This window comes from Hyperolius riggenbachi, chromosome 6 (assembly GCF_040937935.1).
Source record: "Hyperolius riggenbachi isolate aHypRig1 chromosome 6, aHypRig1.pri, whole genome shotgun sequence".
Classification (NCBI taxonomy): Eukaryota; Metazoa; Chordata; class Amphibia; order Anura; family Hyperoliidae; genus Hyperolius; species Hyperolius riggenbachi.
In genome coordinates, this window is record NC_090651.1 from 160,025,871 (window position 1) to 160,042,907 (window position 17,037).

The following is a 17,037-nucleotide window of genomic DNA, read 5'->3' on the forward strand; positions in this document are numbered from 1 at the left end:
TTGTATATGAAGAGGGCTTTATTCAAAGTCATATCTCCAAAACCGGTAGCTTAGGTCATCGCATGTACATGTCGTCTGACAGTATGTAACCTTGGTTATGGTTTGTGGCTTTTACAGGTGTCTGTGAAAGTAAAACTGGAAACTGTTGAAATGCTTTCAAGATAAATATCTTGCAAGAATGCAGATACCATATTGTGCTTTTTTGTGTGGTCAGTGCCTTCAGGTGGCCATACATCAGGCAACTTGGCGGCCGATCAACCATCCTATCCGATTAATATAATCAGATGAAAATTGGTGACGCCAAGAGCATGCCGATCAATGATACAACACGTTTTGATCGGACATGCTGCAAGATGTAGTGCTGACATGCTTATTGGGTGAGCAGCAGAAACAGCATGCAATATCGAGATGAGGGACAAAACCCCCAGCGCTGGACCCCCTAAAGTAAAGTGTGCCCCCCAGAGCCCTGTGCAGTATACTGTACCCGTCATTGTCCGCCGCTGGCTCAGTCTTCCTACACGTGCCTCATGTGGTTGAGGCATATATGTATAACGTCATGCACGCCCTCGTTACACTAGCAACCACGTGGGGCGAGTGTATGAAGATGGAGCCAGCGGCGGAACACAGACAAGTATACTGCATGTGGCACACTTGATATTGGGGGAGGGCAGTTGCTGATGCGGCATCACAGGGCCAATTCCCGAGAGATTTCATGTTGAAAACCATCAGAAATCAGCCTGCGGTGTATGGGCAGGCAACAGATCTCTCTCCGATCAAATGCGATCAGAGAGAGATCTGTCTCTTGGTCAATCTGCCCATAAATCGTCTGATAGAAATCGTAAAAACTTAACATTTGAAATACTGATTGACATTTTGAGATAATGCACTAGGGGCCCTTTTACACTTAATGCGTTGAGTTGCGTCCCATTTGCCAAAAATGGGATGCAAAGTGACTCAAGTGTAAAAAAGCCTCAAAGGACCTGACCTTAACACTTTGTGATAATTTTTTAATTCACACTGAATGTGTCATTACCTCATTTAAGTTTAACCAATTTAATTTCTAAAAACCTACATGAATAACGGTCATGGAGAGAGGGGGTACCAGCGATTATACAAGCCAGTAGATAGGACACAGGGGTTGCAAAAAAAAGGGGGGGGGCTGAGGTGTGCATCTTAGAAAGTGAAAAATACAGTATTTATCTGGGAAAGATTGTTTGGAATAAGCAGCTGTGGCAAGCTGCTAGTGTTCCCCTACAGTATGTTAGCACTGTGACATGGGAAGGTAAAAGGACTATTGAATGTTACTATTACAGAATTAGAAAAACAAACATCTACTTTTTATGTGGCAGCAAAAAATTATTTTGCTGGACAATCATTTGCTGGACATAATCAGGTTCGTCCTTTAATAAAAAGCTTGCCATGGTTTAGTGGTTCAGAATTTCCATGTCTTCATCTCTGCTTGAACATAATGTTTCTCCTATCTAACAGGATGCCTCTTTGCTCAACAAATAGTCACCTTATTGGCCAGAAGAAATGGTCAACGAGATGCTGACAGAAGATGCTGACCTGGAAAGATCAGTATCTGCAACAGAGGGTATTTCGGGACACTGGAGCTGTGGTGAGGGACAGATAGGCTGCCATGGGCAGGTGGAAGCCCAAGGTAAGTAGATCTTTTTTTTTATTTGCTTGCACCTGTCCTTTAAGCCTAGCCTTATCTATTTAACAATGAATTAATCTAGCCATAGCCAACCCTCCTAATTAACTCCTAACATCATTCCTCTTCCCTCTGTTGCCCTATATACCTACCAGCTGTCTTCAGCGTTGGGGTTATAGTGTACTACAAGCTTACCACTGGCATTGTAGTGCATATGACTGCAAGCCAGGCAGCATCGGACCATCTGCGGTGCCCTATTTAACTGCTTCAGCCTGTCAGGCAGTGGTGAGACAAAACTAATATAAAAATATAATACTTACGAATGTTCAGGTGAGCACAGCTTGTCAAGGATCTTGCAAGAGGTTCATACACATCACAGTTTTTTAGTCCTTTCTGACCATAGGGATCAGACCCTCCAATAATATACAATTTTCCATGAAGTGCACAAACTCCTAAAGAAAATACATTTGGTAGAAAGAACAAATTGGTATCAGTAAATCATATCAAATCATATCTTAGCAATTAGGTTTGAACTTGTATAGGTATTGCTAATGCTACCATTTGGTTAATTACAATTTCTACCGCATTAACTTTAAAGTGGGATTACACTCTCAAAACAAACTATTCTTAGTTACATAAAAGAACATTTGATCGCATTCTCTGTGTGTAAAATCAAATCCTCCTGGCAAAACCAGTCACTTCAGCAGAAAAAGAGGGGGCAGAGTGAAGAGACAGGCACTCTGATGACCAGTGATATGCAAGCTTCTACTGCTCTCAGCAGGATCTCTGGATCCTATTGAGGCTTCCCCCGTCGTCCTCGGTCCCACGGCGGCGGAGATAATGCTCCCCGAACAGCTGGGATGTAAATATTTACCTTCCCGGCTCCAGCGCAGGCACAGTATCGGCTCTCCGCCTCGGAGATAGGCGGAAATAGCCGAACGCTGTCGGGCCGCTCTACTGCGCAGACGCAAGTCTGCTGCGCCTGCGCAGTAGAGCGGACCCGTCGGAGATCGGCTATTTTCGCCTATCTCCCTGCACAGAGCCGCAACAGCGCCCCCGCTGGAGCCAGGAAAGGTAAATAAATCAGCGCTCATCAGGCTTGTCTAGGGAGGATTACGGGACACTGGAAGGGCTGGACTGCCTGCAGCTACAGGGGTGGGGGGTGGGTTGGGGGGCGGGGGAAGCCTCATTGTGACCTTTTTTTTGTTACAGGTTCTCTTTAAGGCTGGGTGCACAGTTTTCTGTGAGCTTTGTTCTGCATGTTTTTACACCATAGATGTTTGTATGTGGGAAAATGTGCACTTTGTTTTACCATAGCTAATATAATGAATTGCAAAAATCATCTTGTCCCCTCTGCATCTTTATGGAGGTAAAAACCCTGCAACCTGGAGTGGTTAAGCATGAACTAGCCCACAGGCATTGTCTTTTCAAGTAGTGTACTACTCTAATTCAGAAATTTACTTGAAGTCTAATGACTTCACGCGTGTCACCGCGGGATGGGGGTGTTAACTTTCCCAGAAGTCTTTGGGACATTTACGTTCCATTATAAGTCATAGGCGTAATGAAAGCCACGTTGCATGACTCACCACCGCGATTCCTATCAAGCCGGAATGAGGGAGCATGGAAGTGAGCGATGGAACGCGGCTTTCATTACGCCTTCATGACGTGTAATGGAACGCAGACCTCCCAAAGACTTCTGGGTAAGTTAACCCCCCATCCCGCGGTCACACGAAAAAAAGTCAGACTTCATTTGCATTCCAAATTAGGGTAGCACGCTACTCAAAAAAGCCCCTGCCTGCTAGCCCATTGATTAACATTGGTTCTCGGTTTTCCTATGCAGAAAATATGCAAAAAGCAGGCAAGTGTGCTCCCAGCCAAAGGCTCGGTTCACAGTGGGTTCATTGCCAGACCATTTCCAAGAGTGCATGGCAGCAGACAAATGGACATGTTGAAAGGACCCATGCCTTCCTATGTCCATTTTATCGTGTCCAGTTATGTCTGTTGCAGTTCAAATTTTCCTTACAACAGATGTATAGTATCTCACAAAAGCACACCTTTCACACTTTATAAATATATTATATCTTTTCATGGGACAACACTGAATATATAACACTGGCAACAAAAGTGGGTACACCCCGAAGTACAGAATGTCAAAATAATGCCCTAAGTTCCAATATTTTGTGTGCCCATCATTTTCTAGCACTGCTTTGAAGGGAACCTTAACCCTGCAAAAGAAAAAAAAAAAAGATTCACTTACCTGGGGCTTCCTCCAGCCCCCTGCAGCCGCTCTGTCCCACGCCGTTCCTCAATGATCCTCCTTTTCCCTGCTGCCAGCTAGTTTTGTTTTTGCCGACCGGGAGTTGGGGGAGCCACTGCGCAACCCTGGCCATGTGCATCGTTGCTCACGTTCCCATCCGCAATAGCTTCCTCCACAGGCGCAGGGCGCCATTGCAGACTGGAACAAGAATATGCGTGGCCATGGTTGCACAGGCGCAGTGGCCGTCGACTTACAAGTTGGCAGAACTGAAACTGGCCTGCGGCGGGGTGTGGAGGATCGTTGAGGACCGGCGCGGGACAGGACAGCTGCAGGGGGCTGGCAGAAGCCCCAGGTAAGTGAAACACTTTTTTTTTTTTAGCAATCTTCAGTTCCACTTTAACTTTCTTGGGACCTTGTAACAAGTGCCAAGTAATATTAATAGTATGTGAAGGAGAGAAAATGTCTAATTGGGCAAAATTTTGGCATTCTTTTCTTGGGGATGTACTCACTTTTGTTGCCAGCAGTTTAGACATTAATGGCGGTGGAAGTATCAGCTACGAACACTCTGCATGCAAACTGTTCTTGGAAGCCAACATCCTCCATTTTGTTGCATCAGTTTTGAATGCAAGTTGTGTAACCTGCCTATAGTAATGTTCTGCACATCCATGCAGTTGGTCATTCAGATGCAGCCTGCCTTGTGAAGTGCTGCCACCTCCCCTGCTGTATAATAATAGCTACTGTATGCATTGAGCTATTTTGATGGGACAGCAAATTGACCCTGTTATACATGCTGTACACTGACTACTGTCATATCTTTAGTGTTCACTCATGAAAAGATATAATAAAACCTTTACAAAAATGTGAGAGGTGTACTCACTTGTGAAATACTGGGCCCAATCCAATTCATTTTTTCTCTAAATGTAAAAATACCTAAAAGAACTGATCAATAAAATGCCTTTTAAGTCACCAGCAAGCAAGAAAATACTCTTTAACCACTTGAGGACCGTGGGCTTTACTCCCGTTAAGGACCGGCCACTTTTTTTCCATTCAGACCACTGCAGCTTTCACGGTTTATTGCTCGCTCATACAACCTACCACCTAAATGAATTTTGGCTCCTTTTCTTGTCACTAATAAAGCTTTCTTTTAGTGCTATTTGATTGCTCCTGCGATTTTTACTTTTTATAATTTTTTTATTATATTCATCAAAAAAGGACATGAATTTTGGCAAAAAAATGTTTTTTAACTTTCTGTGCTGACATTTTTCAAATAAAGTAAAATTTCTGTATACATGCAGCGCGAAAAAATGTGGACAAACATGTTTTTGATAAAAAAAAACCCCATTCAGTGTATATTTATTGGTTTGGGTAAAAGTTATAGCGTTTACAAACTATGGTGCAAAAAGTGAATTTTCCTATTTTCAAGCATCTATGACTTTTCTGACCACCTGACATGTTTCATGAGGGGTTAGAATTCCAGGATAGTATAAATACCCCCCAAATGACCCCATTTTGGAAAGAAGACATCCCAAAGTATTCACTGAGAGGCATAGTGAGTTCATAGAAGATATTAATTTTTGTCACAAGTAAGCGGAAAATGACACTTTGTGACAAAATAAAAAAAAAAAAAAAAAAAAAAAAAAAAAAAAAAAAAAAGTTTCCATTTCTTCTAACTTGCGACCAAAAAAAAAATCAAAATCTGCCACGGACTCACCATGCCCCTCTCTGAATACCTTGAAGTGTCTACTTTCCAAAATGGGGTCATTTGTGGGGTGTGTTTACTGTCCTCGCATTTTGGGGGTGCTAATTTGTAAGCACCCCTGTAAAGCCTAAAGGTGCTCATTGGACTTTGGGCCCCTTAGCGCAGTTAGGCTGCAAAAAAAGTGCCACACATGTGGTATTGCCGTACTCAGGAGAAGTAGTATAATGTGTTTTGGGGTGTATTTTTACACATACCGATGCTGGGTGGGAGAAATATCTCTGTAAATGACAATTTTTTATTTATTTTTTTACACACAATTGTCCATTTACAGAGATCTTTATCACACTCAGCATGGGTATGTGTAAAAATACACCCCAAAACACATTATACTACTTCTCCTGAGTACGGCGATACCACATGTGTGGCACTTTTTTGCACCCTAACTGCGCTAAGGGGCCCAAAGTCCAATGAGTACCTTTAGGATTTCACAGGTCATTATGAGAAATTTCGTTTCAAGACTACTCCTTATGGTTTAGGGCCCCTAAAATGCCAGGACAGTATAGGAACCCCACAAATGACCCCATTTTAGAAAGAAGACACCCCAAGGTATTCCGTTAGTAGTACGGTGAGTTCATAGAAGATTTTATTTTTTGTCACAAGTTAGCGGAAAATGACACTTTGTGAAAAAAACCAATAAAAATCAATTTCCGCTAACTTGTGACAAAAAATAAAATCTTCTATTAACTCACCGTACTACTAACAGAATACCTTGGGGTGTCTTCTTTCTAAAATGGAGTCATTTGTGGGGTTCCTATACTGTCCTGGCATTTTAGGGGCCCTAAACCCTGAGGAGTAGTCTTGAAACAAAAATTTCTCAAAATGACCTGTGAAATCCTAAAGGTACTCATTGGACTTTGGGCCCCTTAGCGCAGTTAGGGTGCAAAAAAGTGCCAAACATGTGGTATCGCCGTACTCGGGAGTAGTACAATGTGTTTTGGGGTGCATTTTTACACATACCCATGCTGGGTGGGAGAAATAACTCTGTAAATGGACAATTGTGTGTAAAAAAATCAAAAGATTGTCATTTACAGAGGTATTTCTCCCACCCAGCATGGGTATGTGTAAAAATACACCCCAAAACACATTATACTACTTCTCCCGAGTACGGCGATCACCCGTGATTGGCACTTTTTTGCAGCCTAACTGCGCTAAGGGGCCCAAAGTCCAATAAGTACCTTTAGGATTTCACAGGTCATTTTGAGAAATTTTTGTTTCAAGACTACTCCTCACGGTTTAGGGCCCCTAAAATGCCAGGGCACTATAGGATCCCCACTAATGACCCCATTTTAGAAAGAAGACACCCCAAGGTATTCCGTTAGGAGTATGGTGAGTTCATAGAAGTTTTTATTTTTTTGTCACAAGTCAGCGGAAATTGATTTTAATTGGTTTTTTTTTTTTTCACAAAGTTTCATTTTCCGCTAACTTGTGACAAAAAATAAAATCTTCTATGAACTCACCATACTCCTAACGGAATACCTTTGGGTGTCTTCTTTCTAGAATGGGGTCATTTGTGGGGTTCCTATACTGCCCTGGCATTTTAGGGGCCCTAAACCGTGAGGAGTAGTCTTGAAACCAACAATGTCGCAAAATGACCTGTGAAATCCTAAAGGTACTCATTGGACTTTGGGCCCCTTAGCGTACTTAGGGTGTAAAAAAGTGCCACATATGTGGTCCCGCCGTACTCAGGAGAAGTAGTATAATGTGTTTTGGGGTGTATTTTTACACATACCCATGCTGGGTGGGAGAAATATCTCTGTAAATGACAATTGTTTGATTTTTTTTACACACAATTGTCCATTTACAGAGAGATTTCTCCCACCCAGCATGGGTATGTGTAAAAATACACCCCAAAACACATTATACTACTTCTCCTGAGCACGGCGATACCACATGTGTGGCACTTTTTTGCAGCCTAGGTGCGCAAAGGGGCCCAACGTCCTAATCACAGATCATTTTGAGGCATTTGTTTTCTAGACTACTCCTCACGGTTTAGGGCCCCTAAAATGCCAGGGCAGTATAGGAACCACACAAGTGACCCCATTTTAGAAAGAAGACACCCCAAGGTATTCCGTTAGGTGTATGGCGAGTTCATAGAAGATTTTATTTTTTGTCACAAGTTAGTGAAAAATGACACTGTGTAAAAAAATAAATAAAAAAAAAATCAATTTCCGCTAACTTTTGACAAAAAATAAAATCTTCTATAAACTCGTCATACACCTAACAGAATACATTGGGGTGTCTTTTTTCTAAAATGGGGTCAGTTTGTGGGGTTCTTATACCGCCCTGGCATTTTACGGGCCCAAAACCGTGAGTAGTCTGGAAACCAAATGTCTCAAAATGACTGTTCAGGGGTATAAGCATCTGAAAATTTTGATGACAGGTGGTCTATGAGGGGGCAAATTTTGTGGAACCGGTCATAAGCAGGGTGGCCTTTTAGATGACAGGTTGTATTGGGCCTGATCTGATGGATAGGAGTGCTAGGGGGTGACAGGAGGTGATTGATGGGTGTCTCAGGGGGTGGTTAGAGGGGAAAATAGATGCAATCAATGCACTGGGGAGGTGATCAGAAGGGGGTCTGAGGGGGATCTGAGGGTTTGGCCGAGTGATCAGGAGCCCACACGGGGCAAATTAGGGCCTGATCTGATGGGTAGGTGTGCTAGGGGGTGACAGGAGGTGATTGATGGGTGTCTCAAGGTGTGATTAGAGGGGGGAATAGATGCAAGCAATGCACTGGCGAGGTGATCAGGGCTGGGGTCTGAGGGCGTTCTGAGGGTATGGGCGGGTGATTGAGTGCCCTAGGGGCAGATAGGGGTCTAATCTGATGGGTAGCAGTGACAGGGGGTGATTGATGGGTAATTAGTGGGTGTTTAGAGGAGAGAATAGATGTAAACACTGCGCTTGGGTGGTGATCTGATGTCGGATCTGCGAGCGATCTATCGGTGTGGGTGGGTGATCAGATTGCCCGCAAGGGGCAGGTTAGGGGCTGATTGATGGGTGGCAGTGACAGGGGGTGATTGACAGGTGATCAGGGGGGATAGATGCAAACAGTACACAGGGTGGGGGGGGGGTCTGGGGAGAATCTGAGGGGTGGGGGCGTGATCAGGAGGGGGCAGGGGGTAAAAAAATAATAGCGTTGACAGATAGTTACAGGGAGTGATTGATGGGTGATTAGGGGGGTGATTGGGTGCAAACAGGGGTCTGAGGGGTGGGCAGGGGGGGGGGGGTCTGAGGGGTGCTGTGGGCGATCTGGGGCAGGGGGGGGGGAGAAATCAATGTGCTTGGGTGCGACATAGGGTGGCTGCAGCCTGCTCTGGTGGTCCCTCGGACACTGGGACCACCAGGGCAGGAGGCAGCCTGTATAATACACTTTGTAAACATTACAAAGTGTATTATACACTTTGTATGCAGCGATCGTCGGGTTAACATCCCGCCGGCGCTTCCTAATGGCCGGCGGGCTGTTGCGGCGGGTGAGCGGAGACAGGCGCCGGCGGAGGATCGAGTCACGGATGATGCGTTCGCTCCGCCCATACCCCTACAAGGACCGCCGCCATTTGTCTATACGGCGGTCCTTGCGGGGTCCACTTCTCGGTTGCCAATTGTCAATACGGCGGTCGGGAAGTGGTTAAAGAGAATCTGTATTGTTAAAATCGCACAAAAGTAAACATACCAGTGCGTTAGGGGACATCTCCTATTACCCTCTGTCACAATTTCGCTGCTCCCCGCCGCATTAAAAGTGGTTAAAAACAGTTTTAAAAAGTTTGTTTATAAACAAACAAAATGGCCACCAAAACAGGAAGTAGGTTGATGTACAGCATGTCCACACATAGAAAATACATCCATACACAAGCAGGCTGTATACACCCTTCCTTTTGTATCTCAAGAGATCATTGTGTGTTTCTTTCCCCCTTCTGCTCTCATGCACTGAAGTTTCAGGCTGCTCTTTTCTTCTTGCAAACAGCTTTGCCCTTGTCTGTAATCCTCAGTATGTGAAAGCCCAGCCAGCTCAGAGGACGATTTATCCAGCTTGTAAAAGATAAGAGAGAAGAGAGAATCTGCCATAATCTAAATAACACACAGGCAGTGTGCAGAGAGGGGCCTGGAGGGGGGAGATTCATCACAGAACCACAACACTGAAGAACTTGGCAGCCTTCCAGACACAGGCCGACAAGTCTGACAGGGGAAAGATACATTGATTTATTACAGAGACTGTTATAGTAGAAAGTGCTGCAGTAAGCCAGAAGACATTAGAATAGCTTTTGGAACTTGTAGGATGATAAAAAACAGGATGCAATTTTTGTTACGGAGTCTCTTTAACCTACTTTTTGATACTTTAATTGCTAAAAAAAAATAAAAAAATAAAAAAATCTTAAGTAAGAGAAAAAGTGAATTGTATTAGGCCCAGTGTATTGCCATAGAATGGCAGAATGCAGCAACATCCATAAGGGACCCATGAGCGGTACGCCATTTCAGTACTAAATGGAAAAGTTACCACTTGGCAGTAACTTTGGCTTAGAGTGACACTGAAGCGGAAAAAAAAAACAACAAAAAAAAAAATGTATGACATAATTCTATGTGTAGTATGGATAATTAATAGAACATTAGTAGCAAAGAAGAGAGTCTCATAAGAAAAAAAAAAAGCATATATATATATATAACTGAAAATACAAATGTGGCAATGCATCATTCTCAAATATATGCATTTTACACTCTGCACAGCATTTTAAATTACTTCACAGAGCAGCGCTAATGACCTTTTCAACTTTCCTCTGCAGGAAACCTATAAGCAAACAACGAGAGGCATTTGAGATAAGAGCTTCAAAAGACAGTGCTGTCCACGACTTTTTTTGGTCACAGAGCTCAGGGAAGCTCTTTTGCATAGATAACTGAAGTTTAACTCTTCCTTTACTGGAAACAATATCTGTGTTGCTAATGTTTTATTTCTTAGCTGTACTACACATACAATTCATTATATCTTAAGTTTATTATCACTTCAGATTCCCTTTAAGTCTTCTACAAATAGATGAAACTCAGCTATGGTTCTCTAAGCCCCCACCCCCAGGATGCACATCTGCAGCATCCGTGATTATCAATGGATGTTTAGTTTATACAATGTCTTATTAGCGCTAATTAGTACAGAAATAGGACATTTTAAAACCTCTATTTTTAAGGAAGTGGTTATATGACATCGGCAAACGAGTGCGCTGTTCCCCTCCTTACCCCACATGCCAGAAGGCGCTTCATTGTGCACTGCACAGTCATCCTGCCTACCCTCTTCTCACTAGTACTTTACACAGCTAGTTGGGAAGCTGTTATGCAACCCCATAAATGCACAAAGCTAGCAGAAACAGCACTGCTCACATCAGGCACTGGAATGAATATGTTATACTGTATATACTGTATATACTGTGATTTCCAAATAGTGACTATATAATTTTCTTGAGAATACCATACAACAGTATCATTGTGAACTGAACCTTGCAGCATGACCCCTTCATGTTCTCTCTCATTTCTCTAATGCTGCATCTTTTTTTCAGCAACACTACCACCTTAAGGCCTTTTTTACATTGTGACGTTAAAGTCGCACGTTAAAACAACATTTAACGCAGAATAACTCACTGCAATGAAAAATCAATGCCCCATTCACAGTGCACACGTTGCTTTGGGGACTAACGCTGCACGTTAAGTGAAAGTACTGCATGCAGTGCATTATACACGTTATTAGCTGCGTTGGACTGTTTGCACATGCTCAGTAATGACTTGGAAACACACTTCATTGCCTGTATGCTCTACTGTATGCACCCGTAACGGGGCATTAAGTTGCGTTGTAATTTGCGTTGCAACTTTAACGTCAATTCAAAATGCAACATCCTACTGTGAAAGAGGCCTTAGTCTTAAAATGTAAATTTCAGAGCACGACTCTCAGCTTGTGTGTTTTATTACTGCTGCGGGTACATATTTTTCATCTGTATATACATATTAACTCGATGCATGTAATTGTGTAATCCCATCATGGTTTATGTAACTGTATACACTTGGTACTCTCTGTTGTACATTGACATGAAAATGCTATGGCTACATAAATCCAAAAATAAAAAATAGCATACTTTTAAGATAGTTGCACCGCTCACTGTCAATGCCCACCTACAAGCAAGCTTATCATGTAAAGATAAGGTCTGAAATAAATTCAAGTTTCATACCTGCATTGCAACGGTTTGTTCTCAGTTCAGCAACTGGCGTCCATGTATTGGCTTTAGGGTCATATTTCTCACCGCAGCTAAGATCATCAGATTGACCATTTGATCCTCCAACAACATACAGGTCACCCTACACAAGAAGAAATGAAATAATTTTGACATTTAGACAGGAGCCCATTATAAATTACTCTGCAACACAATTATGATCAGTATTTGAGAATAAAAAGTGCCCTTTGGCAACCTCTGCCTTTGTGGCCGTGGGCTGCCCCCAGCTCAGCAGCCACCAACAAGCCTTGCAAGTGGGCGTTGCCAGAGTCTCATCATGGCCAGTTTAAAAAAAAATAATTGCGGGGACCAAAATTTGAGCGGAGGCGAAGTGATCACCTTCCTGGAGGGAAGACACCTGGACAGGCAGGTACTAAACCCTGCGACCCCCACACATCTCCCCCCCCCCCCCCCCCCCCATTATTTAGACAGAGCCTGCCAAAACAGGCTCTGTAATTTGGCTTGTCTTAGGGCTCGTTTCCACTATCGCGAATCTGCATGCGTCCAACGCATGCAGATTCGCACATGTAATGCAAGTGGATGGGCCTGTTTCCACTGTAGCGTTGTTGAGGTGCGTTTTTTTCAGCGGTAAAAAAACGCACAAAAGAGCCAACGAATTCGCCTGCGAGTGGAATGCATGCGAATCGCCGCTAATGTATTTAATAGGAAATTCGCATGCGGCTATGGTATGCGAATTTTCATGCGAATTCGCATAGGTACCAATGTAATTCAAACAGGCAGTGACATGGTTAATTTCGCATATACCCTCACCTATGCGAATTCGCATGCGAATTCGCGGCAAAAAACGCGCAAAAATTCGCATCCGCATGCTAATTCATGGAATTTCAACAGCGGTGGAATCCAGGCGATTCTGCACCGCAATAGTGGAAACGAGCCCTCACTCCACCATTGGGGGGCAGCCAGAGTGTGAGAGAGGGAGAGAGAGAGAGAGTCAGTGAGTGTGTGCATACACAATTCTGCATAGCATGGTCCAAAGTGGCTAGGTTGTGGTGGTCATGGAAGCAGCATCGGGTGTGCAAAGCCAGGGAGGCAAGTATAGCACTAAAACTGTCACTCATTGGTATCAGCACTTTGCACCACAGGAAAAAGTAATGGAGGAAAATATACATCTTATTCCTTGTACAGTTATACACATACAATTTCTCTGTTAACAGGGACTGATAAAACTTAGCATTCTATTAGTTTTTAATGTATGAATAAAAGTTGTCATTTAGAATCATAATTGAATTTAATCATAATTTGGGCAGCACTGTAGCGTTTGCAGCGCTAGGTTCCCAGTTCGAATCCCAGACAGGTCAACATCTACAAGGAGTTTGAATGTTCTCCCCATGACTGTGTGGGTTTCCTCTGGGCACTCCAGTTTCCTCCCACTTCCCAAAAACATACAGATAAGTTAATTGGCTTCCCCTTAAATTGGCCCTAGACTACAATAAATACACTACAAGATACATACGACTATTAGATTGTGAGCTCCTCTGAGGGACAGTTCGTGACAAGCCTATATTCTCTGTACATCGCTGCGTAAGATGTCGGCGCTATATAAATACTAAAGAATAATAATCAACGATGTGGGAATCGACGTACACGTATATGAGGAATAACCTCATTCCCTAGACATCATGATAGAGTATATAATAAATTACACAAACCCCCACCAAAAACCCGATATATATTTCACTTCCTAAATGGAAGCTTTTTCAAGGGAAAATGTGCTAACGTGTAAGAGTGCATAAGTGCCTAGGGGCAAGAACATTATAAATACATCATTCACCACAACGACAAAGCGTATAGGCTAGGCTCATGACAGCAGCCAAATGAGCAGTACTGTCATGGCTGCTGTCATGAGCCTATACGCTTTGTCGTTGTGGTAAATGATGTATTTATAATGTTATTGCACCTTAGCACTTATGCACTCTTACATGTTAGCACCTTTTCCCTTGAAAAAGCTTCCATTTAGGAAGTGAAACGTCGGGTTTTTGGTGGAGGTTAGTGTAATTTATTATATACTATATCATGATGACTAGGGAATTGGGTTATTTGTCATATAAGTGTACGTCGATTCCCACATCATTGATTTAATTACAATTCTAAATGACAGCATTCTATTAGTTTTCAACGTATGATTAAAAGTTTTATCAGTCCCCGTTAAAAGAGGAATTGTGTGTGTATAAATATCGATTTCAGGTATCTGTTGTGCATTCCTTGTATAGCAAAGATTTTCAATTAATTGCTGTGTTTGGCTTGGTTGATTAATGGTATTTTTGATGCTAATGTAATATTACAGATCAGAGATACAGCTTGTTGTAGCAGTGAATCTTACGTTGTTTTTTTTTTTTTTTTTCTGGTTGAACTTGGATGTCTTTTCTTCAACCAAACCAACTAAGTAACTGGAGGATTCCTCAAAATGTAAAGGTACAGTGTGCAATGACTCCCATCACAAGTTACTCCCAGAAGAGACGGTACAGTTATGGTGCCTCTCTTGCTGTCTATGGGACAAAACTGTAGCAGAGTATAGAATGGCTCACCTAACATGGATGGGATTTTGTTGGGGTGAAAGCAAGATTAATGGTGAGCACAGAGCTACCTGGGGACACAAGGTGTTGACATGCTCCCTGGAACGGTAAAAAAATCTACTGGGGTGGAATCTCCATACTGGGTCATTCAGTGCACTGGTTTGGAAGGAAAACAATTAGAAGTAGGGTATGTTAAGTATCGAAGCCACACACCTGGTTGTGAACAGCATATTCGGGAGTATGTCACTAAAATAACACCCTAAGATGAGCTGCTGAGAGAATCTGTGAGGCAGAAGCAAGCATAGAAGGAAGATCAAGTATAAGAGTTACCCGGACAAGGTAAGACCATACATGGGATGTACCATTAACCTCCTTAGCGGTAACCCAGAGTCAGGCTCGGGCTGGAAATCCACAGTTCAGAGCAGTATCCCCGAGCTGGATCCATGGGAGGTGTGTAATGTGCAGTACTGCCGCAGATCTATCTAGCGGTATGCTTTTTAGGGTCTAAAAGCGTGTGACTAAATTGTACTGCTTCCAGACACTAAAATCCTGAAATAATCATACCGCCAAGGTGGTTTTAACAGACAGCTGAAATGGCAGACAGTCGGTGCCTGGAAAGAGCTGGACAATAACGGCACTGAGGTATAGATCAAAGCATCAGAAAAGTACTTAAAGAGGAACTGTAAGCTCCTCACCTACTAACTGCCTGTGAGTAGATCATGTCCACTTTATAGGGGAAAACTTAGTATTTTCTCACATTGAATGAAGATTTAAGTTATTTCCACTTTAAAGTTGAGGCCCGGCCCACCAGGTGGCTCACATCCACGGCTGTATATTAATTAGCCCTACTCTGCAGTGCCTTATGGGTAGTGACGTTTGAAACATCTCAAGAAGCTACTGGAGTTTTTATTAATTCATACTGACAGCTGTGCAGCTTTGACTGCACGAGCTGCCTGTGAGGATCAGCTGATTGCACACACGCTGATCCTCTGTGGGGCTGTGAAGAAAAGCTAATCAGTCAGCCAACCCAGCCAGCAGTGTCTGTGAATCTGCTGTGTTGGGCGAGTGGAGAGACAGGACTGGAGCTTCTGTGTGACACGCAGACTGTAATCTATGCTTAAAAACAGGTGGGGAGCATAAGGACCTGACCCCACTCAGGTAGGTTAAGAAGTCGCTCTCTGAGCACAACTCAGTGGGTCAAGCAATAGGTTTGAGCACCTCTGTGACACAACTCAACCCACTGAGTTGTGCTCCGATTTTTGCCTGAAGAAGCGGGGTCACGCCCGCAAAACGCTTTGCATTTGTGGAGTTGAATAAATGATTTGTCAATTCTGTTTTATCGAGACTCAAGTGAGTTTTCTTTTTTTCTAAGAGGGAGGTGAGTCCACCTTAACATCCCCCTCTGCTTTTAAAACGTTTTACTCTACTCTGGCGCCTCTGTATACAGAGTTTTTGCTGATGTCCTTATAATCTAATTTCTCACTTGAGATTAGCTCCTTAGCCCCAGACTTTCAGTTTTGTTTTTAACCACTTAACGACCAGCCAATGCCGATAGGCGGCGGCTGGTCACAGTGGTGTTTCCATGGAAACGACCGCTCGTTTGAGCGCCCGTTTCCTGTCAGTTTACGGAGGGAGTCTCCATGAACAGCCTGCGAGCATCTGATCGCGGCTCGCAGGCGAAATGTAAACACGCGGGGGGAAAAGACTAGATTACTTACCGGTAATGTCTTTTCTGGTAATCCGAAGGACAGCACCCTGAGAGATGTCCACTCCCACATTCACTGGACAGGACCGCACTAAAGAATTTACATAGTTAGGCAGTATATAAGGCAGCATTTCACATACCAGATCAGTTATAAAAAAGACAAGACACCAAATGATGCTTCAATATAAATGTTTTATTTACATGGGTGGGCGTCAACGGGTGCTGTCCTTCGGATTACCAGAAAAGACATTACCGGTAAGTAATCTAGTCTTTCTCTGGACATCCTCGGACAGCACCCTGAGAAGATAAACAAGAACACAATATCTAGGGAGGGATAACTGCCTGTAAAACTTTTCTGCCGAAGGCTAAATCTCTACTAGCAGATACATCTAGCTTATAATGTTTTGCAAAAGTGTTTGAAGAAGACCAGGTAGCTGCTCGGCAAATCTGCTCAATACTGGCTCCCGCCCTCTCTGCCCAAGAAGTTGACATCGACCTCGTGGAGTGAGCTTTGATGGATGCTGGCACCTTCTTATTTTGCACACTGTAAGCCAGAGAAATGGCCTGTCTTAACCATCGTGCTATGGTAGCTTTAGAAGCTTGTCTTCCTCTGTTTGGTCCTGAATGAAGGACAAACATAGCTCTAGATCTTCTCCAACTGTTAGTGACTTCCATATACTGTAAGATACAGCGTCTGACATCAATAGCCTGCAACTTCTTTTCCTTGTCATTTGAAGGATTTGGACAGAAAGAAGGTAGGTAAATTTCCTGTGACCGGTGAAAATCTGAGACCACCTTTGGTAGAAAGGTAGGGTCCATCTTTAAAGTGATACGATCGTCTGAAACAATGCAGTAAGGTTCATCAATTGACAAGGCTTGGATCTCATTT

The 17,037-nt window shown here is 43.2% G+C and overlaps 1 protein-coding gene across 1 annotated transcript in view; it reads right to left on the minus strand.

Moving 5' to 3' along the window:
- IVNS1ABP (influenza virus NS1A binding protein) overlaps positions 1-17,037 on the minus strand; it is a 105,078-nt gene that overhangs the window by 10,570 nt on the left and 77,471 nt on the right. The window contains exons 11-12 of the mRNA XM_068240120.1: positions 11,868-11,994; positions 1,975-2,106 (exon numbers count right to left, since the gene is read on the minus strand). Of these exons, the coding sequence (XP_068096221.1) occupies positions 1,975-2,106; positions 11,868-11,994 (259 nt within the window). The remainder of the gene's footprint in view (positions 1-1,974; positions 2,107-11,867; positions 11,995-17,037) is intronic.